The sequence below is a fragment of the Microcebus murinus genome, chromosome 26 (assembly GCF_040939455.1).
Source record: "Microcebus murinus isolate Inina chromosome 26, M.murinus_Inina_mat1.0, whole genome shotgun sequence".
Classification (NCBI taxonomy): Eukaryota; Metazoa; Chordata; class Mammalia; order Primates; family Cheirogaleidae; genus Microcebus; species Microcebus murinus.
In genome coordinates this window covers 5,019,606-5,042,977 of record NC_134129.1, presented here as the reverse complement: position 1 = coordinate 5,042,977, position 23,372 = coordinate 5,019,606, and the positions used below count along the sequence as shown (strand labels likewise).

General features: G+C 35.1%; 1 protein-coding gene across 1 annotated transcript in view; it reads left to right on the top strand.

Annotated features, from left to right (window-relative positions):
• The first annotated feature begins 309 nt into the window (after positions 1–309).
• The window catches only part of ODAM (odontogenic, ameloblast associated), a 37,605-nt gene continuing 14,542 nt past the window's right edge, over positions 310–23,372 (top strand). The window contains exons 1-12 of the mRNA XM_012785940.3: positions 310–360; positions 456–497; positions 1,067–1,114; positions 1,689–1,925; positions 2,360–2,407; positions 3,955–4,059; positions 4,979–5,026; positions 5,707–5,778; positions 6,206–6,364; positions 7,607–7,614; positions 20,082–20,151; positions 21,819–21,851. Of these exons, the coding sequence (XP_012641394.2) occupies positions 310–360; positions 456–497; positions 1,067–1,114; positions 1,689–1,925; positions 2,360–2,407; positions 3,955–4,059; positions 4,979–5,026; positions 5,707–5,778; positions 6,206–6,364; positions 7,607–7,614; positions 20,082–20,151; positions 21,819–21,851 (921 nt within the window). The remainder of the gene's footprint in view (positions 361–455; positions 498–1,066; positions 1,115–1,688; positions 1,926–2,359; positions 2,408–3,954; positions 4,060–4,978; positions 5,027–5,706; positions 5,779–6,205; positions 6,365–7,606; positions 7,615–20,081; positions 20,152–21,818; positions 21,852–23,372) is intronic.

The following is a 23,372-nucleotide window of genomic DNA, read 5'->3' as shown; positions in this document are numbered from 1 at the left end:
AGAGCAGCACAAGGATGCGACGATCTTGCTCATTAACGCGCTCAGCTGTGTCATATTCACCCAATGAGTCTTTCGGTCAAGTTGAAAGGACAAGCAAACAATTTTGGTTTTTATAAACATCTGCTCTGAGAGAAAAGGATGAGTTCTATTACAAAGATTTATAACTTTCTAAATTTTAAATTCTAAAATATAAATAAATACTATAGAATTCAACTACTCCTCTGATTGAACAATACTTTTGTCATGATTTTGAAGCAGAGTCTTCATACTCAATATCACCAACTTATTTTCTAGGTATATCATCTGAAAATGAAAATTATAATTCTTCTTGGACTTCTGGGAGCCACATTGTCAGCCCCGGTAAGTGATTTCATGGTACCGCTGATCTCATCGTATAAAACCTGTAACAATCCCTTGTTTTATCTGTTGTTTTTTTTTTCCTTTTTTGCTTTTAGCTTATCCCACAGAACCTTTTGTCTGCAAGCAACAGCCGTGAGGTTAGTTTGAATAGTTAAAATGTTCTCTTTTTTTTTTAATGGAAACCCATAGGGAAGAGATAAAAGTCTCTTCACTTGACCTACCCTGAACTCACTAGCTCTTATATGTATCAGAACACATTTCCAATGTTCATGTTTGCTTTGTATACCAGGTCACCTCTGAAATAGTCTGCCTCCCTTGTCTAATTGTATACAGAAATTAGAATATAGAAATTGCAAATAGAAATACCGCAACAAAAAATTAAACATCTTCTATATCTTTTTGTTCTAATAGTATCTAATACAAGTGTATATAGGTGTTTAAAAAGCATAAAATGACTAAACCACCAGAATGGTCAAACATTGTGCAATCTCACACGTAGCAGGGAGAGATCGTTAAATCCCAACCTTATTTTAAATTCTAACTTCTAATCACTGTAATTTAATGTAAGTTTGGTGAGAAAATGTCTCACTTCTAACAGGAAACTGATTAATCAGCTCTTACTTGTTCTGTGTTTGCAGCAAACATTACTCTTAATCATTTTAGCATGTGTAGTAATCTCATTTTCCTATTATCTTTCCTTTTCTAGTTACTTATGAATCTTAATAATGCTCAGCTTGTTCCACTGCAGCTTCAGGTACCTCCGCCTCAATAATCACTTTATGGAGATCATTTTCCTGCTGCTCATTTGTGATAGTATTTTGTACAAGAACAAAATATTTCTGGATTCCATTTCTGAAATCTCAAGTTTTAAAGTCACAAATTTGTCCCATATATTCTAATGACCATTTGTTTGAAGATTAAAGTACGAACTATAATTTGATTTACATTTATTTGTTGAGAACTTGGTATCTGCCAGGCACTAATTCTCACAACCATATGAAAGTAAATTAACTATTTTACACAAAGTGATATCCAGCTAACCACTGGGATGGGGGGGGGGCACACAGATTTGAAACCAGTCTGGCCAATACAGACATTGTGCTTTTTTATCAGTCTCATTCTGCCCCATATTTCTCATGACACTTGGGAATTTAGCATTGTTTCATATTATTTGTGTGGTTTATCATGAGTCCAAGATGCTGTTTTTATAATGCAATGCTGGAAGTATAGATTGCTTACATTTTATCTCTTTCCTGCTCAAGACTGATATGAAATTCTCTTTGGCATAAAAGACAAATGTTTACTTTCTTTCTCGTGTGTCCTTCCAGGGCCCATTTAATTCATGGATTCCTCCTTTCTCTGGGATTCTACAACCACAGCAAATTCAGGCTCAAATTCCGGAACTCTCCCCATTCTATTTACCACCTGTAGACCAGTTTGCTAGACTGTTCCCCAATCAGATACCTTTCCCAGGACAGGCCGGTTTTGCCCAAGGAGCCCCGGCAGGCCAGCTGGACCCTTCCCAGCCCCAAACAGCACCACCCACACAGCAAGGCCCTAATCAGGTGAGTGAGGCTCCTTTCATCTCATCCTAAGGACAGAGAACTGCACATGGAACGTAAAAATAAATATGAATCATCTTTGAAACAGGCAGCAGCTTTTGAACAAAACTTTTCTTCTCATGTTTCTACCATCACTGAAAGTATTATATTTCTTTATATTTTCTCATTTCGAACATGAAAAATGTCATTTAAATCAGCTATTCTAGGATACAGCCACAAATTGAAGGAGTTAAAACAAGTCTGGGACAGGATAATTAGGGAAATTTCATCTTTAAATAAGGCGATTTGTGTTAATGATTGTGCATATAATAGATGACATTTTGTTATAAGAGCCTGATAATAAAAATGATAAATTTATAGAATAAGCTCTTTGAAAGCAGCTCAGGAATTTTAAGTAACAAGGCATAACTTTTTTTATATGATTCTTTTTTTGACAGGCGGTGCCCTATGTATTCTCCTTCAAAATGCCTCAAGAGCAAGCACAGGTAATGACTGGAATACCACTGCTCACAGGCAGTGGGCTGCATACACTTTCAGAATGATTTCTTTTATATTTCTGGCTCTGACTCCTACAGCAGGGCTACAAAATCCCAACAATGGTATCACTGTCTAGATAACATTATTTCTGGGCTGGCATCAGTTTGTTGCTGTTGATCCTTAAGAACAGGCAGCTAAGGAGTCTCTCCAGGACCCCTGAATTTTCAAGGTGTTGCTATGTTGGAAGTAAAGGAGCCCATTAAGCCCCAGATCATGTCTTCTCTGAATCTAAAGCACTGGCAGTTAGGAACAATTCAAGAGAAATCCCATGGGCTGACTTTACCCAATCCTAAATTTTGTTTCAGACGGAGATATATTGAACTGATAAAATGTGATGTAGAGAGAAGAAACACTTCCCCATATCAATTGGCAGTTATGAAGTTCTGCTCAAAACATTTCCAGTTCTTTATTTGTTTCTGATTTAACTCCATGTTACAATTAAATGATGGTGGTTTCCATTAAGAGCATCTTTAAAAAATGCAAACTAATAGAATCATTACATTAATATGAAAAACTATCAATGTTAAGATAATTAATTTTATAATATCCTGGGTTCAAAGAAACAGGGCTATAGCTAAACTATACTGTTCTTCAGCAGAGCATTGACCTTTTTCTTTACAAGAAGTTATACCACTCAGCTCTCCTGTAATTATAATTATATAATTTTGTTCCACTTCCACTCGTATTACAAAAGTTACTTCTAGACATTATCTCATTCTATAACATAAGCATTTCGAGAATTAGATATATGACAAACAGAATTACTTCATTTTAAGGATTAGGAAACGTAGTCTTAATGAGATCAAAATCTCAATCCCTCTAAAAGCAAATAGCTGAGTTGGAATATAATTCTCCACCCCTTACACCTCTCTCTCTAACCACTAAACCAGTGACTCTCCACCCTGGCTTTATATTAGAATCTTTGTTGGTTGTTATGAAAATCACATATGCCTGAACCTAACCCCATGCCTAATGAATCAGAATGGAGCCAGGCAGCCGGGTGCTGTGGTACACATGCTTATAGTCCCAGTGACTGGGGAGGCAGAGGTGAAAGGATCACTTGAGGCCAAAAGTTCAAGGCCAGCCTGGGCAACATAGCATGACTGCATCTTAAAAAAGAAAAAAAAAAAAAAAGAAGAAGAAGAAGGAAAGAAAGGGAGAAAGAGAGAAAGTGGGGGAGGTAGAAAGAGAGGGAGGAAGGGAGGAAGGGTAGGAAGCAAAGTCCAGTAACATGTGGAATACAAGTTGTTTTTAAAGTTTGGGAAGGACTGCTGCATCCATTCCTGCTGCATCCATTCCTGCTGCATCCATTCCTGCTGCATCCATTCCTGCTGCATCCATTCCTTTTCCATTCCTTTCCATGATTCCATATTGAATCATGTAAAGCTTCTAGATATAAAACAGCTGTAATATAATATTGACATTAAAAGATAAAAAAAGTATAGCCTGTGCTGATCTAATGGACTCTCTTGCACAATTCTCTTTTTACACATAGATGTCTCAGTACTACCCAGTTTACATGCTCCTGCCCTGGGAACAACCTCAGCAAGCAGTCACCCCATCGCCTCCACGGCCAGGGCAGCAACTATACGAGGAGCAGGTACCACAAATGTTTGATTTTAATCTGACTAGTTCCACCTCAGCATAGAGAGAATAAGGTGAACTCCCAGCGAAAAGAGCATCTGAGTACATTGAATGAACTGGTAGGAGGAAGAGGGCACGGTGCTGTCTCCTCTATGCCATTTGACAGCTCTGCTGGTGTTCTGTGGCTTGTTCAGCTCAGCAGGAGAACGCCAGGGCCTGGCAGAGAACGCTGGGCGCAGAGCAGGCAGAGCTGATGGGGAGCTGAGTGTCAAAACAAGCTCTGTGATGGCGGGAATTGCTTTACTCTTTTTCAAATCCAAAGTATTATTTCCAAGGCTGGATTTGAAATGCTATCATCAGTAAGAAGACTGATAAAATCAGAGACCAAAAGCTGAATCACGTTGGAAAATGAAGGTTTCTCACATTTAAAATGTATTAGCATCCACCTTTACATAGATATCTGTGTGTGTGTGTGTGTGGTGGTGGTTAAAAAAATAATAAAAAGCAAAAAATAATAGCTACCTGATGAAAGATACCTGCAATAAATTTTTAGAATATAAAAATTCAGGTGGCTCATACATAACTTAGCATTGTTTTTGATAGAATGAAAATGTCTTTTTTAAATAGTTTAATCATCACTCTAAAACCTGCCATGGTAAATTAGAGAAAACTCAAAATTATCCCCTAAATAGCTAGTATTATTAATGCTAAGTAAGCCATGTTGCTTTAAAGGGAAAGAGAGTTTTATCCTAGAAATGATATGGTATTATTAATTTAACAATAAATTAATCCTTACAAATGAGAACAGATGAAAAAATTAAAAAGCATTTAATTAATATATAATAAAAATATATATAAGTTTAAGTAACCAATTATCACAAACTTATGACAAAAATCATCAGAGTCAATTTACGTGTTTTTCAAAAATCTGACAGATACCATTCTATACTCAACTTGGACGCATTCCACAACAAGCAGAACCTGTGAGTAAATGCATAATTTTCATTTAAAAAATCCTTTGAAAGTATTTCTTCATTGTCAATTAAATCTGTAAATGCCCCCCTTCAGCTAAAGGTCACCAGGACCACACCTCTAACTGAACAAAGTTGGATTTATTTACTCATTACAAAGAGGAGAACACACATGAAAAGCCATGGGGTGTCTTAATAGGAAGGTATTCTGCAGTGTTCTTAAGAAGTGGGGGTAGTTCTGTGATCAAGTATCTTAAGAATTCTCACCTAGGAGGCCAGGATAATGGCACAAGTCAAAAGATGCCCTTGGAAAAGAAGCAGCAGTCACTTGTATTAGCCAGGATATGAAGGTGGTTGGTGTTTTTGTGACTTGCACGGTGGCCTTACTTTAGACAAGATTATGATGTTGTCTTGTTTTTTTTCTAATTTTGTCTGATGTTAGTGTTCTGTAGAATTGTTTATGCTCAGCAGGAGAACACCAGGGCCTAGCGGAGAACATTAGCAAACAGAGCTACCGGGACTGACAGAGAGCTGAGTGTCAAGCAGATTCTGTAATAGTAGGAATTGCTTCACTCTTTTTCAAATCTAAAACTTAAGTTACTTAAGTTGAGGAATGCTTAACTCCCTTGGGTGGTCAAAGAGCATATTTTTACATATCACTAATTTAGAATTCTAAAAAAATTTTTTTTTAGGCTATCCCAGGAGGACAGCAGCAAGTAGCTTTTGACCCCATCCTAGGCATAGCTCCTGAAATAGCTGTGATGGTAAGATTCCTTACAACAATTTGCCAACTACTAGAAATCAACAAGTGACAATTAACAGGTCCCTGCACTAATGTTCATTTTAATGCCAACTCTTTTGTGATTCCATCAACAAGTATTGCTTCTTTCTCCTATGATCATTTGCCAGTCAAGATTCAATTCACCCAGTTCATCAGATATATTTTAGAACCCTATCCCAGGTACTCTCCTATGCACCTTTACTTAAAAGCAGGCATGAAGAGACAATTGTGTTTGCTTGTATATATTCATAGTCATTCTATCAGCTTATGATCTAAAAAAATAATAAAGATACTTACTATTTGAATATAATGCTCGCTTTGCATTCCAATCCTGTTGCTTTATATTCTTCCCAATTTTGACCTTCTACTTAAACCTATAACCACTTTGCCTTCATTCTCATTCTTGATAGCCAGCCGGAGTGGTGCCATATTTACAAAAAGAAGTGAAAAACATTAGGTATAACAATGAAGGAGTTTTCATGCCTTCAACTTCACCAAAACCCAGCACAACCAAAGTTTTCAATTCTGCTGTAGACCCAACTATGACCCCAGAGCTCCTGGAAAAGAAGGTAATCAAAATTCATTTTATGCAAGAAATTGTTGTCTAATGGAAAGTACACAAAGTTAGTGCTTAATTTATAAGACTTAGTCATGGAAATAATAAGACAACTAATGATGTGGTAGAATATATGGTCTTATCCCTGAATAAGGTGAGGTGACCAACAATTATTTTTGATTATCAAACAAAATGTAATTTAATTGTAATTTAATGAGAGCTTCTTATGAATGTTCTTTTCTCATCAGACCAAGACTGATAAACTGAAAGAACCATAAGATGTCCTAATCATTCAGTGTTCTTGGTAAGTATTTGCCAAAAGTCATGCATTAAGTCCCATGATAATTCCTAAATCAAAACAAAAGAAAAAAATCGTCAGAGGAACTAAGAGTTTTTACCAAAATAATTATGAAAAATATGTTGTTGCTTATATATAATATCTATAAAATTAATAATTATCAGACTTTAACAATTTTTAAAATCAAAATTCAATTTTGAACATCATGTCTGCCTATACCATAAGCTGATAACCTACTAAATATAGGTTCATTATAAAAGACATTCTACAGACACTCTATACAGAATCAGTTCTTCCAAATCATCATTTCACTTTGCATGCTAAACATTGTAATAATGTCAATATATCTGTATTAGTTTGAAATAAAATAAAATCTCAAAATGATGAAGAAATTGCACAATGACAAGGAAATTTCAAGTTCTGTGACTTTTGTATCAAACTTAAACTTCATTAATTTCCTGTCTGAATCCACTTGGTTGGCTATGAGGCTACAGTGGGAGTTAGATGAAGGAGTAGGCGAGGAATGGCACCAAAGAGTAAAACACGCACATTAAAAAGCAAACAACATAACCAGAAGGAAAAACTAAAGGACAAAGTCTTTTGAAATCTCCTCCCTGCTGCTTTTATAAGTCTCTTCTGATCCCTCCTTCTAGGAAAATGAATACACAGTATCTCAAGATAAAAAAAAGTTTATAAAAATACAATCAAGAATAAATAGCATTAGTACCTTTTTAGGAAAGTCTCGTTAGTGTACTCTTTTGTACAATGTAAGGGAATTCAAGTTATTTAATCAGAAATACTAAAAAGATTTCAGTAGTTCATGACCTTTGCTCTATGTTGTATACCAACACCAGTGAAAATATTCTCTTTCTTTAATAAGCCATTTATAAGATATCTAGGAAATTTTACACAAAACAGTCTAATTGTATCAAAATGCTTTTTTATCTTGTTTTTCAGAAAAAAAGGTGTGGTGATGCTTTGGATATTATTTTAGACTATTTGCTTCCTTGATGCTAATATCAGTTCTTTGGAATATACAAAATATCTTGACTCTTCTCCTGAATTTGTTTTTACTTATAAATGATATTATACTCTTTAAATATGTCATATAAAAATAATACAATCATGTAATCAGTCTTATTTTCACAAAACTATATTTCTTTTCAAATTACTCTGTCATTGCATAATGTAGAATATAACAACACTGACAATAAAGCTAATATCATTACCTCAATTGGATAATTGTATTAATTAAGGAAACCTCTGGAAAATGATGTCATCTATTAAGATAAAGATATACAGTCATTGGATTTATAATGAGTGTTTTGTTTAGGACTGATGAACTAAAATATGTACTGAGCTTTGACATATCATCTATTATTTCCCCAAGACCATTCAGCCAGCTTCCTCCTGATGCACTCCCCATGAAAATCAAAACTATTTGGTGGTAGATATCATAAAGTGCACATTCCCAACATGACACAACTACACAGAGAGGTGGCTGTTCTCACCCAAAAGGACAGATTCCTCAGAAGATGTATGCTTGTTTTGGGAATGCAGCATCCTGTATAGATAGTAGGACATAGACTTTGGATTTTGTCAGATCTAGCTTCCAATCTGGCTTGAACCTTCAGCAAGTCGCTTAACCCAACTGAATGTCAGTTTTCTCAGGTGTAAATTGGAGATAACAATACCATTTAGGATTTCTGAAAGGACTACATGAAATAACATATGCGAGATACCTGGCTCATACAAAGGACTCAGAAAATGTTAATTTTCCCCCTTTCACATGTGAATATAAAACTACCTGTACTCTTATTTCTTCAGCTTTGTACTGTCAGCTGAAATTCTGAGAAATTGGGAAAATTGGTATTCAACATACTACATACTTCTGTGTTGATGGGTGTGAGTAGATATGCATGAAAGAAAAATAAATAAGCTGAGTGAATGAATATGTATTAGGCAGTTTCTAATAAATTTGGTAAGTGTTCTAGACTATACAGATCACAGTTCCTAGAATCTTACCTGTGTCAACATTTAGTGACGTTATGGCCCTAGAATCTGCCACTCACCCTTGTGGAAGAGTAACCCAACACTTATCTTTTCCACCTTCATTGTATTCTGTATTATTTTTCCCTAAATTCATGTGTCGACTGAACGTAGTTCTTGGTAACTGACTAATCTCTTAACATCGGCCATGCCCCAGGGAGCCAGACTACACAATGTCTGAAAAAGACTCAGGTGTCCAACAGCTGTGAACCTTCATTGTGCTCCCAAATCTCAACAGTTCACAGGAGCATTGAAAAAATGACATGACGTAAGTCATATTAAGCTCTTAGAATAAATCCTAAAACAGTACTCCTTTTTTTCTCTTTAAGAAAGAGGATACAAGAGGTGGCCAGGGACTAAAGTGGAAAGATAAGCACAACATAACTATTCTGCTCAAGAGGGGACAGTGAAGAACTCATGAAAAACTATAAAACTAAGTATAAGGCTATGGTCAACTCAAGAGTTTGGCAATAGGAAGGGACATAGTAATAAATACTCTAAAAAATATCATGTGACAGTTAATTTTATGTTTCAACCTGACTTTGCTAATGGATGGCCAGATAGCTGGTAAAACATTATTTCTTGGTGTGTCCATTGAGGGTGTTTCCAGAAGATACTAGCATTTGAGATGGCAGACTGAGTAAAGAAGACCATGCTCACCAAGGCAGGCGGGCACCACCCAACCCACTGAAAGCCTGAACAACAACAAAAAAAATGTGGAGGAAAGGCAAATTTGCTCTCTCTGCTTAAGCTGGGACATCTACCTTTCCTTGCCTCAGACGTTAGATCCCCTAGTTCTCAGGCACTTAGACTGAGCCTGCGACTTATTTTGGATTTGGACTGAAAACTACATCACTGGCTTTCCCGGGCCTCCATCTTGCGTATGGAAGACGCTGGGACTTCTCAGCCTCCATCGTCACATGGGCAAACACCTCATAACAAATTTCTTTCTATATACCCAATATAGGCCTCCCTCAGTGACGGTGTTGAGCTTCGTTCCAGACCAATGCAATAAAGCAAATATCACAACAGAGCAAGCCACATGAATATTTTTGGTTTTCCAGTGCATATAGAAGTATGTTTACCTATGCTGTAGGCTATTAAATGGGCAATAGCATTATGTCCAGAAACAATACATACCTTACTTAAAAAATACTTTATTACTAAAAAATGCTAATGGAGTGAACACATGCTGTTGGGAAAATGGCACCGATAGACTTGCTTGACACAAGGTTGCCACGCCCTTACATTTGTGAAAAACAAAGTGCAGTGTCTGAGAAGTGCAACAGAGCAAAGTGCAATAAAACAAGGTACGCTGTATATTCTATTGGTTCAGCTGCTCTAGAAAACACTGACTAATACATGTGGGGTTATATGAATGCAATACTAAATATATAAGAGCATAGAGTAGATAAGTACTACTACATTAGTAAAATAATGCATTAAGAAGTTAATTCAAGATAATCATTTTGATGGAAACATTAATGTCAAACTAAACATGCTGAATTTATTTATTTCAGGCAATATTAACAGGAATTTATTATTCTGGATAGTTTTAATGTATCCAATTGAGTGATTCTATGCTTGAAAACAAGTTGCCTGATCTCTGACTGTTCAGTATCCAATCTGTGACTGAAAAAATGTTAAGATTTATTTAGGTATTCATCTGCAGCCGCCATGTTTAAATGCCTGAATGCTATGATCACTGTCAATGAGATAATCCACATTTTCAAAATATTTTATAAAAGGGCTTTAAATTCTATCATTATTGTCAACAGAGTTAAGAAGACAAGAGTGTGCAGTTTATGGAATCATCACCAGAATACATGTTTAGAACTGTTTTTTGTTTTAACCCTGGGATCCCAATCTCCCCCTCCCAGCCCAGTAAGAGAAAGGCAAAGAGAAAAGCTATTTGATTTTGAATGGGTTTGAGCAGAAGAGTTCTACATAGAAAAATTTCTCTAAAATCAGCTTTGATTACATTTGCTAATCCTCAAAACTTTTCCTACCAACCCGTATCTACAGGATGCTTCCTATTTAAATGTTTTATAACAGCATTAGTTCAAGACTGAAATATAGGATCTATGCATGACTGCTCTCCAACATTATATCTTTATCCATCTATTATCATAGCCTCATATAGTAATATTTTTAAATGAATACACCATAAGTGTGTAGTGTATAAAAATATATATACCTTGTAACCATCACCTTATCAAGATACAGAATATTCCAACACCCCACACAGGGACTTTGTATTCTTTCCCAGTCAATCTGGTCTCTCCATCGTCATGCCAAGCAACTGCTTTTCTTATCTCTATTAACATGTATTCATTTTGCCAATTTTGGAGCTCTATGTAAACTAAATCATATGCTATATATTCTTTCGTGTCTGGTTTCTTTTATTCAACATCATGCATTTGTGATTCGTCCATGTTATGGCTGAAGTGGTCTATTACATTGTATGGATATGTCAGTTTCTTTACCCATTCTCCAATTGAAGAACATTTGGGTTTTTTCCAATTACTGGCCTTTAGGAATAAAGCTGTTAGGGACATTCTTGTACACATCTTTTTGTAAACACACGTTTTCACATCTCTTGAGTAAATAACCAAGAAGTAGATCTAACTCAAAGCACATGAGACTGTTAAATAATTCCTAATGTGGCTATATTATTTTATCTTCTGGTCAGCAATATATAAGAATTTCAGTTTCTTCACTTTCTGACCCACAATTAGAGTTGTCTGTTTTGTTTGTTTTGATCATTTTTACAAGTTACTCTTTTAATTCTAGGATTTTCATTTAGGTTTTTAACAGTTTTCTTCGCTCTCCAGAAGTTTTCTAACCCTTCCCTTCATTCCATGTATTAATCATATTCATGTCAATACTTTAACATATTCATTCTAGTATTTTAAATGATTTCAATATCTGGACAGACTATAGGCATGTTTCTAGTGACTAATTTAACTTGTGAGTATGGGTCACATTCTCTTGGTTCACATATCTGGTAATTTTTTTTTTTTTACTGTATGCTAACTTTGTAAATAATAAAATAGGAATCCTGAATTTTGTTATTTTCCTCTGCCACATTGATCTCTTTTTTTAATTTTTTTTTATTATCTCAATCTGTGGGTACAAATATTGTTAGGGTTACATATCTTGCCCCTGCCCCCCCCCACCCTGCTGTAGAAGCTTGGTTTTGTTTTGTTTTACTTATTCAAGTATTTATTTAATTTTTTCCCGTAGTGCTGGGGCAAAACTCAGTCCTATCAACATGGTCTTTTAACCTATGGTGTCGCCTTTCTGGTGTTTCAGTAGAAAGCCTGAGGTGTTTATGAAGTCCTCTACGTGGGTAGAGCTCTAACTGCTAACTCAGGATCTACAAAAAAAGAAATTGCTAAAATCTCTGCTCAGCTTTTTCAGTTTTCCAGCTGTTATTTTCACCTGGGCTCCTTAAAATCTTGCCTTATATCTTGCATATTTCAGGGTGAGCCAAGGATTTGGGAGAAGTGAACACACAGATTTCAAGGCTCTCTACTCAGAGGTTCCTTCTTTACGGGACTTTCTTCCTCTCCATCCCCAAACTCCCTCTGTTGATGTCTCACGCTAGTAGGACTGTGACTTCCTTCCTGAGGTTCACCTGCTCCCACATGCTACAGATGGGGAATGTCTATAAAGGAAAAGCCAGACAAATGTGGATCCACCCTTCTTACAAGAATCTAACCTCCTTGAGTTTCTGCCTGCATTTGGTTACTGTCCGATGGCTTCAATCTGTTGTTTTACATATTTTCCCCAGAGTTTGTAACTGTTACTAACAGAAACATTAGTTCAATATAAGCTACTTTGTCACTACCAGAAGATGCAAGTCTATATTCTTCCCAAAGGGTTTCTCTCATAAATATCTCTCAAATCTCTTTCTCGTTCTCTGCACTGTTGTTGCTCTCCTAAAGGTCTCCCTCACAGCCTATGGGGATTGACATGTAACAGCTCCATATTCATTCTGTGCATATAGAGTGATTATTCAGAAATGGAAACCTAACCATGTCCCTCTCTAGCTTAAAACCATTCAATACCTTCCAATTGGTCTTTGTTTAAATTTCAAACTCCTTTACTTGGCTTTAAATGTCCATAATCACTTGGTCCTGGTGATACCTCTGCCATTCAGTACTGCGCCCCGCCAAAGCATGATCATGGCACTCCAGCCAAAGTAAACTCTTCTATATTCCATGGACTATGCCAGGTACCTCCAATCTCTGATATTTCACACTCTGTTCCCGTCTCTCTGTCTAGAACATTGCTCCTAATCCTCTTCATTTGGCTAATGCCTTATTGACCTTCACGTCTTTACTTTTGTGTATTTCTGTAGCACTGTACTTCCTCAGTCATTTCACATACAAATTCTATTGTTATCATTGTTTAATTTGTCTAATAAGCTATGAGCTCTAGGAAGGCATGGGTCACCTATACAGTGCCTTTCATAGTGCTTGGCATATAACAAATACTTAAAAGCACAATAAATGCTTAATGAATTAATGAATATAACCTACATTGGAAAAATCTGATTCTATCAATAATTTCATAAGTTAAATGGCAAGAGTCACAGCTAAGCAGCCTGTTTACCAATTCTCTCCAAATTATAATACATGAGAATACTGCCCATACACTTTGTATATCATATCAAATTATATGAAACATTTTGTATATTTGACACATTTTTAAAATAATTACTAATGTTTGCTTTATAATATATCCCACTCATTATGATAAAAAAATCTTTTTGTGGCTGTTTCCAAAACTTTCCTTGTCCCAATCAAAATGTACCACCTTTTTAAATATTTGGTTGTGATTTAAAGTATACAAAACTAAAAGACTATATGATAAAGTAATCTGCTGTTCAAACAAGTTTGAATGTAATCTCTTTTAATATAAAGTGGTTTTTAAAATAACAGATTATAAAATTAGTTAAGATTTTTACAGTCTCCATATGATTCACAAGGTGGATTTTTCCCTAATTCATTTCATGTTCCTTGTCTTGAGGTTAGAAACTAATTCTGAATTCTAGTTATATAGTTTACTTATAATCTTAGATATCTTTTTTTTTTAAACAGGGTCTTGCTGTCTCCCAGGCTAGAGTTTAGTGGCGTCAGCCTAGCTCACAGCAACCTCAAACTCCTGGGCTCAAGCAATCTTCCTTCTTCAGCCTCCCACGTAGCTGGGACTACAGAACCCACCACCACGCCCAGCTAATTTTTCTAATTTTTATAGAGAGATGTCATCTTGCTCTTGCACAGGCTAGTCTTGAACTCCCAACCTCAAGTGATCTTCCTAGCACCCAGCCACATATCTAACTTTCTGGGGTCATTTTATTTATCTATAAAATAGGTATGTTTATTGTCTATTCCATATAGTTGCTATTGTGAATGTGTGTGTTTGTACATATATACCTATGTATAATTAGAATCTTCATTAGAGGCAGAAAACTTATATTTTCATAATTTAAAGCAAAAAGAAAGAGTGCCAAAACTTAAAATTCTGAACCATGAATGTGGAGATCACATATATAGCTGAAGGAGACTAGCAGTTCAAGTTTGTGCTTTTCATATCAACACACTGTCATTTAGAAAGCATTGCTTTGGTTTAAATTGTTAAAGCAATTAGGAAAAAATGTTATTGTCATTTTAATACTGAATAACTGAGTGGTTATAAAAAGGTTAAGAGACTTGTCCAAGTTAAATCAGCTAGTGAGTGGAAGGAAATTATTCAGACCCAACTACATGACTCTGCAGGCCACTTTCTTTACCTCTGCAAGAGGGGCATGGATCAGGGAAAAATGCCTATTTAGGAGAAGTCACAGGAAGACCACCTATACAGCTCTGTGTAACACAGACATGGTGCCAGTCCTGTAAACCGTGTTCTGTATCAAAATATTTAAGTGCTCGTCAAACATTATAGAAAAAATATGTGAGAGTGCAAAGAAGGAGGCCTTTAATTTTTTGTGGTTTTATATTTAAACCAATATTAGTTTTAACTAGAGAAATTATGTCTTTTACAGAGGGGATGAGAAGTGTAGGAATAGGTTATGTAAGCTATTTGTAGTATATGTCAAGTGTGGCAATTTCTATCATTTAAGCCAGATGGAATGTATCAAATTTTAATAAAATTTGCTATAAATTCAAATTATATTGGTAAAATCATATGTCATGAGTGTGGGAAACAGTTAATACACAGGCTTCTCAGCTGTTGCCCTTTGGGCTTCAAGCTATGGTATAACTGATAAAGAACACAAAGAAATGTGCAAAGCAAGTACTAAAGAGCTTAGTTCATTCACTAAGTATTTATGAAGCACATACTTGGTGCCATTATAAGCTGGGCCCATTCTTTCTCAACTGCTATGTCTCAGAGGTACTGTAGGTTCAGTCCCATACCACCACAATAAAGAGAATATCATAAAAAAGTAAGTCACATAAATTTTTTGGACTTCTAGTGCATATAAAAGTTATTATTACACTATATTGTATGCTATTAAGTGTGTATAAATAGCATTATGTCTAGAAAGACAGTGTATATAAATTAAGTTAAAAATATTTTATTACTAAAAAATGCAAACAATCATCTGAGCATTCAGCAAGTCATAATCTTTTTGGCTGGAGGAAGGTCTTGTGCCTCAGTGTTGGTGGCAGCTGACAAATCAGGCTGGTGGTTGCTGAAGGCTGGGGTGGCTGTGGCAATTTCTTAAAATAAGGCAACATTTCTTCAATTCAGCTAATAATTATTTATTATTCACAATGTGCACAGTACAGATTTAAATATTATAGAATTAACATATTAAAAGTAAATACTTAAAAGACCTTGAAAAAGTTTATACACCAAATGCATGAAAACTGAGTCACCTTGTTTGCCTACACATTTGCACAAGGGTACGAATCAGGATTAATTACTGAAAACTATTTTTAAAATGTCACTGAAAAACAGTGTTTTCCATACAGTAATTCTTGGGTCAGCAATACATCACATTGCCACACTAATATTTAGAATCTGCTACTGAAAGATTATAGTATCAACAATAGCAACCAACAGCAAGTGCTGTGCAGTTGCCTAGTCATCTCCATTGTGGCAACACATACTCTTTCGCACATATCAGCCTTTCTCTTTTTGGATTAGAGTCCTTTTCATTCCCTTCACAAAGCATTTTGTGATCTCAGTTTATCCAAGTACATTTAGAGCAAGTCAAATGCATATTCTTTAAACAACAAATATTTATTGATTACCTACTATAGGGCAGTTATTATGCTAGGTATCGAATATTTAAAGTTTTAATCCCACCTTTAACATTTTTATATTCTATTTTCTTAAAATATAGTACTACCAAACACGATTTCCTATATACAACCAATAGCAATAGGACACTTAGAAATATTTTTAACTATGGAAAATAAAGGAAAAAATTTAAAACAAGAGCATGAAGCAATATCATATGAAGTGATAAGCTTCAAACATACAAGATACACAAAATTTGAAAAAGAAAACCACACAAAGGGAAGTATTTGGTAATTATTCAACCAAAGTGTCTATGAAAATGTAAATGTTGGTTATTCCCCAATTTCAACACAATGTAATAGTTGATGATTCAACTAAGCAATGGCTGATCCCAGGGGAGAGACCTTCAAGCCACAGACTTCCCCATTCCATCCCACCCTGAGTGTATAAAACAGCTGTAATATTCTAGGGCCAATCACTTACCATTTCTCATAACAGCATCAGAGAGAAGGAGCTGAGAGAAAAGGTTGAGGTAAGACAGATCTTAAATATCATTGCAAACTAAGGTTACATGTCTCTTCTATAGATATATTAATATATATTTCTGTAAACTGTCAAAGTTAAAATTATCAAGGCTATCATTAATGATTGCTTGAATTTGTAAACTTAGTAATTAGATGATCATCTTAATTATTTCTGTTTACAAAACTTTTCCTTAAAATCACCATCCTGCCATAGTAAGTGCATATTTTAGAATGACCGTAAATGAATCTTTGTAGGGGTGGAGTGCTCGTGCGGGGGTGGGGCACAATGAGACTTACGGAGAATCAGGTTCATCATTTTGAATTATATGGACCTCAAGTCAGAAAAAGAGAACATGTGCTGTTAAGGATTCTCTAAAGTATGAGCAAGTGTCAATTTCTTTGTAGCCCCCGTTTTATCCTTAAAATGTATGCTGTATTTGCCTTCCATTCTATAACATATCATGTAGATTTTAATATAAAAATTATTTGAGTCTTTTTCCTACAAATCCTTGAAAACAATGTCCCAGGAAGATGCATCTAACTTATCTAGGACATCGTCTATTCTCTAGCACACAGCAACAAACTGCTATGGGTGTCACACCTTGAGAAGCAGAAAAGAGAGAGAGTTGGTAGTTATGCTATATCCCGACTACAAAACATAATCCAGAAGAGTCTATGATGTGATTTATTTATTTCTTAGCTTAATGTGGTTTTGAATAACCATGGAAACTAGTTGAAAATCATTCTATTGTGAAAGTCCCACTTGAATTCTATCCTTTCCAAAACTATTTCCTTGATCTCTTTCTCCTTCTATATACCCTCAATATTTCATAATTTCTACATACAGTGTATATCACACTTTGCTTTACATTATAAAAATATCCATATCTGTCTTAATTAGCTTCTGCATGGAAGAAATCATGCTTTCTCATTATATCCCTGAAAGTGTCTAGCTCAATGGCTTGCACATAGAAAGTAGGCTATGTGTGTGCAAGTATGCCTGTGAGGAGTATATGTGATTCCGTGTGTCTGTGTGTGTATAATTTTTAGTGTTGATTTCCTATACTGTCAATCTGCCTATAGAAGTCTGAACATGACTAGAATTTTAAGTTTCTGTCTTGTCAAAATCATATCATTGGGTATATTTCTGAATGTTAATTCAAATTTTGATAAATATGATCAAAATTGAATACAGGTTCAAATCTTTGCCACATTTTTTTCTTTTACATTTTTATTCTTCTCATAGATATATAGGAAATATTGAGAGGTGACAAAATCTCCCTAGAATCTCTATTAATTGTCTCAAAGCTACCCCGAAATAATAGTGATAATGAAAAATTGGCAATCCTCAATGTAAAATATTAAATTAAGTAATCTTTAGAAAAGTTTGTAATATATTGACCTGTAACAGTATGCTTAATAAGGTCCATAAAACAGGAACTTTCCCAACTGCTGCGTTTCAGAGGTACTGTAGGTTCAGTTCCATACCATCACAATAAAGTGAATATCATAAAAAAGCAAGTCACATAAATTTTTTGGATTTCTAGTGCATATAAGTTATTATTACACTAAACTATACTCTATTAAGTGTGTATAAATAGCATTATGTCTAGAAAGACAGTGTATATATATTAAGTTAAAAATATTTTATTACTAAAAAATGCAAACAATCATCTGAGCATTCAGCAAGTCATAATTTTTTTGGCTGGAGGAAGGTCTCGTGCCTCAGTGTTGGTGGCAGCTGACAAATCAGGCTGGTGGCTGCTGAAGGCTGGGGTGGCTGTGGCAGGTTCTTGAAATAAGACAACAATGAAGTTTGCCACATTGACTGACTCTTCCTTTCATGAGAGATATCTTTGTGGCATGTGATGCTGCTTGCTAGCATTTTACCCAAAGCTGAACTTTTCAAAATTGAAATCCTCTCAAAACCTGCCACTGTTTTATCAACTAAGTTTATGTAATATTCTAAATTCTCTGTTGTTATTTTAACAATGTTCACAGCATCTCCACCAGGAGATTTCATCTCAAGAAACAGCTTTCTTTGCTCATCCATAAGAAGCAACTCTTCCGCTGTTAAAATTTTATCATGTGATTATAGCAATTTGGCCACATCTTCAGGTTACCTTCTTATTCTAGTTTTCTTGCTACTTCTAATACATCAATGAAGTCTTGAGTCCCTTGAAGTCATCCATAAGGGCTGGAATCAACTTCTTCCAAACTCCTGTTAATGTTGATATTTTGATCTTCTCCCAAAAATCACAAATGTTAATGACATCTAGAATGGTGAATTATTTAGAGGTTAGTAGTTGACTTTGCCCAGACCCATTAAAAGAATCACTATCTATGGCAGCTATAGCCCTCCAAATGTATTCCTTAAATAATAAGACTTGAAAGTTGAAATTAAGTCTTCATCCATGGGCTATACAATGGAAGTTGTGTTAGCAGGCATGAAAACAACATTCATCTCCTTGTACATCTCCATCAGAGCTCTTGGGTGATTAGGTGCGTTGTCAATACTTGGAAAGGAATCTATTTTTCCTGAGCAGTAGGTAGGTCTCAACATCTTTTCTATAAGATATTATAATATCTTACAATAATGAAAAAGTTTTAAATAGCCTCAATTTGTAAAAAATGCAATATCTGAAAAATGCAATGAAAAAAGCCCAATAAATGAGATATGCCTATATATGCACAACACCTAGAATAATGTTTAACATTTAATCAGTTACAAGACATGCTTTATAAATAAACAAACAAATAAAAATGAGGGCAACTTCAACAAAAGTCCCCTAGCCAACTCCGCTTTTCAACTTGACTGCCTTTCCCAAACACCCCTATATATTCGCTAACATCTACTACATCCAAACCATGACAAAGAGGAGGAATAATGACTGATACCACGCCATGTAGAAAATTCCTCACTGTTTGAAATCAAGTAATACACACACGTTTATTGTATTTGTGATAAAATATTTTAAAAGAAAATGCAAAAGTTCTATGTTTTATGGTCTACTCCATTATTGATTAAATCTTTAATTTAGCTCAGTTTTCTCAAATATAAACTATCAATATTGTCACTGATACTTTATAATAATGTGTATGATATAAGTAATCTGCAATGAAAATTAAAATAAAATACTTTAAAAATGAACTTTCCCGAACATCTAAAGTAGAATCTTCTAAACACCTTGGATTTTGGGGGGTTGCCTGGAAGCAATGCAAATAATTCTATAACCTAAATTAATTTCAAGGACATAGTTATATGTAATGTTGGCTTAAACTTTCTGAGATCACTAAATAACTACTTCCCTCCACACTAACATTCTCTGTATAAACCAAGGCATTATTTTATTCCAGAAACTTTACTTTTATTACCAGTGTTATTCTTAAATAATATGTGAATGCTTATTTTTTAAAGAATTGATGCGATATAGTTTAAAAATTGCAAAACATCTTTGAATTTCCCTTAAAAATGCTCTCATTAAAAAACAGATTGATGCCCTAAAATTATAAGTGACTTGCTCAACATCCATGAGCTCTTAATGACATATCTATACTAGAAGTGGATCTTCTGAATTTATATTTTTTTTGCTGACTTCTAGGATGTTTCTGAATAAGATGAAGGTTTTCTTTCTGATCACCACCATCTTGGCAGTCACTGCTGCTTTCCCGGTATGTATCCATTTCTACATTCCAGAATGTTTTCATACAGTCATTTGCCACATAATGATGTTTCGGTCAATGATGCACTGCATATATAATGATGGTCCCACAAGATTATAATGGAGCTGCAAAATTCCCATGCCCAGTGACCCTGTAGTCATCATAACATTGTAGCACAACACATTATCAGTGTCTAATGGTGACGCTGGTATAAACAAACCTATTGCACTGCCAGTCATATAAAAGTAGACCACGTACAACTATATACAGTACTTGATACTTAATACTAGTACTTAATACTTGATATATACAGTACTTAATACTTGATAATGATAATGAAAGACTATGTTACTGGTCTATTTATTATACTATACATTTTATCATTATTTTAGAGTGTACTCCTTCTACTTATTAAAAAAAATAGCTAACTATAAAACTGCCTCAGGCAGGCCCTGCAGGAAGCATTCCAAAAGAAGGCCTTGTCACCCTAGAAGATAATAGCTCCATGTGTGTTACTTACTGTCCCTAAAGACCTTGGGACAAGAGGTGAAAGTGGAAGACAGTGACACTGATGACCCTAATCCCACATAGGCCTAGGCTGTGTGTATTTGTGTCTTAATTTGAAACAAAAAAGTTTAAAAAGTAAAAAATAAATAAGTAAATAGAAAAAAGCATATCAAGTAAAGATATAAAGAATGAAAATATATTCTGTACAGCAATGTGTTTGTGTTTGAAGCTAAGTGTTATTACAAAAGAGGCAAAAAGGTAAAAACATTGACATTTTTATAAAGTAAAAAAGTGGCAGTAAGCTAAGGTTAACTTATTAGTGAAGAAATAAAAATATGTTTTTATAGATTTAGTGTAGCCTAAGTGTGTAGTGTTTGTTTATAAAGTCTACAGTAGTGTGCAGTAATATCCTAGGTTTTCACTTTCACTCACCACTTATTGACTTACCCAAAGCGACTTCCAGTCCTACAAGTTCCATTCATCATGTCTGATACAGATATACTATTTTTTATGTTTGTATTGTATTTTTCCTGTACCTTTCATGCTTAAATATGTTTATATAAATAAATACTTACCACTGTGTTACAACTGCCTACACTGTTCAGTACAAGAACATGCTCTACAGATTTACAACCTAGGGGCAAGAGCCTACACTACACGGCCTAGGTGTGCAGTAGGCTATACCTTCTAGATTTGTGTAAGTGCATTCTATGGTGTTTGCAGGACAAAAATCCATTAATGTTGCATTTCTCAGAACATATCCCTTTTTTCGAGCAAAGCATGCCTATACTTTTTGTTTTAATTCATAAATCTTAGGGCTTATTTTCCCCTCCACACACTCTATTCTACTTTCAGAATACCTAACACCTGTCCCTGTAGCATTATAGCCTCAAAAAATTATAAATCATCAAGTGGTCAGTGCATAATCCAATTCTACATAGTCTTGGTGCTGTGGTGGATTTGAGCCATTTAAGAATATATATGAACACTTTTCAGGAAAATAGCTTCTATAATATTTTCTGGACAAATTCTACATTTAAAAAAATGGATACTATGAAACTATATTAGGTAATAACTAATCAAATTATTTTCCTCGTGCTCATGTATATATCTTGTTGTGTGTTTTCATGAGCATGAACTGAATTAATTTCACTGTTTCTGAGTTTTAGGTCACTCCAGACCAGGAACGAGTAAGACGAAGCGTAAGTTACTTTTCCTCTGCTTTCCCTGTGATCTATTCTTAACTGTAGTTAGAGATCGTCATTTATCCAAACTTCTCAAATTCTAGAGAGATTCTTGAAGAGTTCTGGGTAGTAGCACTCAACACAGGTTTAGGCTCCAGGGATTTGAGTGCTGCTTGTATGAAGGGAATTAACTCTGCACCTCATGTCGCCCTGGGCACCAGACTGAAACCTGAATCACTCTGTGATCAAATAGGTTATGGTATTTTCATTAGAATTATCTAGCCTACTAAAGGTTCATAACCGCTTGTTCCTACAAGGCCCATTCCAATGAAGGTAAAAAATATTTAAAACCGTAGTATTTGGCAGTATCTGCCAGTTTTGAAGATCCCACCACAGCAGCAAATTTACACAAGGATTATTTGATCTAAATAATTAACCAAATGTTTAAGAGAAAGAACATAAAATTTGAAGGGAGAAAGCCTTGTTTAGAGATTTGCTTATATTTATGGAGGTGCTGCTGCCAGGAAAGCATGGTTTCAAGTCTAAAACTATAAGCAGAGTGTTAAGGATATAGACACTGATAGGCCATTAGTCTGTCTTCTTTTGAAAAGTTTTTGTTCATGTCCTTTGCCCACTTTTTAAGGGCGTAGTTTGATTTTTTTTCTTGCTGATCTTCCTGAGTTCTATATAAGATTCTAGTTATCAGCCCTTTATTATATGTATAGCATGCGAATATTTTCTCCTATTCTGTAGGTTGTCTGTTTGCTCTTGTGATAGTTTCCTTGGCTGTGCAGAAGATTTTTAATTTAATCAGGTCCCATTTATTTATTTTTTGTTGCTGCTGTGATTGCCTTTGGGTTCTTCATAAATTCTTTACCTAGGCCAATGTCATATGAAAAATGTTCAACACCTCTAATCATCAGGGAAATGCAAATCAAAACCACAATGAGCTATCACTTAATGCCAGTGAGAATTAATTTTATCAAAAAGTCCCAAAATAATAAATGTTTGCATGGATGCAAAGAGATAGCAACACTCATACACTGCTGGTGGGACTGTAAACTAGTACAACCTCTGTGGAAAGTAATATGGAGATACTTCAAAGAGCTCAAAGTAGATCTACCATTTGATTCAGCAATCCCATTACTGGGCATCTATCCAAAGGAAACAAAAACATTTTATAAAAAGACATCTTCACTCGAAGGTTTACAGCAGCACAATTCATAGCTGCAAAGATGTGGAAACAACCTAAGTGCCCAGCAATACATGAGTGGATTAATAAAATGTGGTATATGTATACCATGGAGTTCTACTCAGCCACAAAAAACAATGGTGATCTAGCATCTCTTGTATTATCCTGGATAGAACTGGAGCCCATTCTATTAAGTGAAGTATCACAAAAATGGAAAATAAGCACCACATGTACTCACCATCAAATTGGTATTAATTGATCAACACTCGTGCACATATAGCAGTAACATTCATCGGGTGTCAGGCAGGTGGGGGGGAGGAGGGGGTGAGTATATTCACACCTAATGG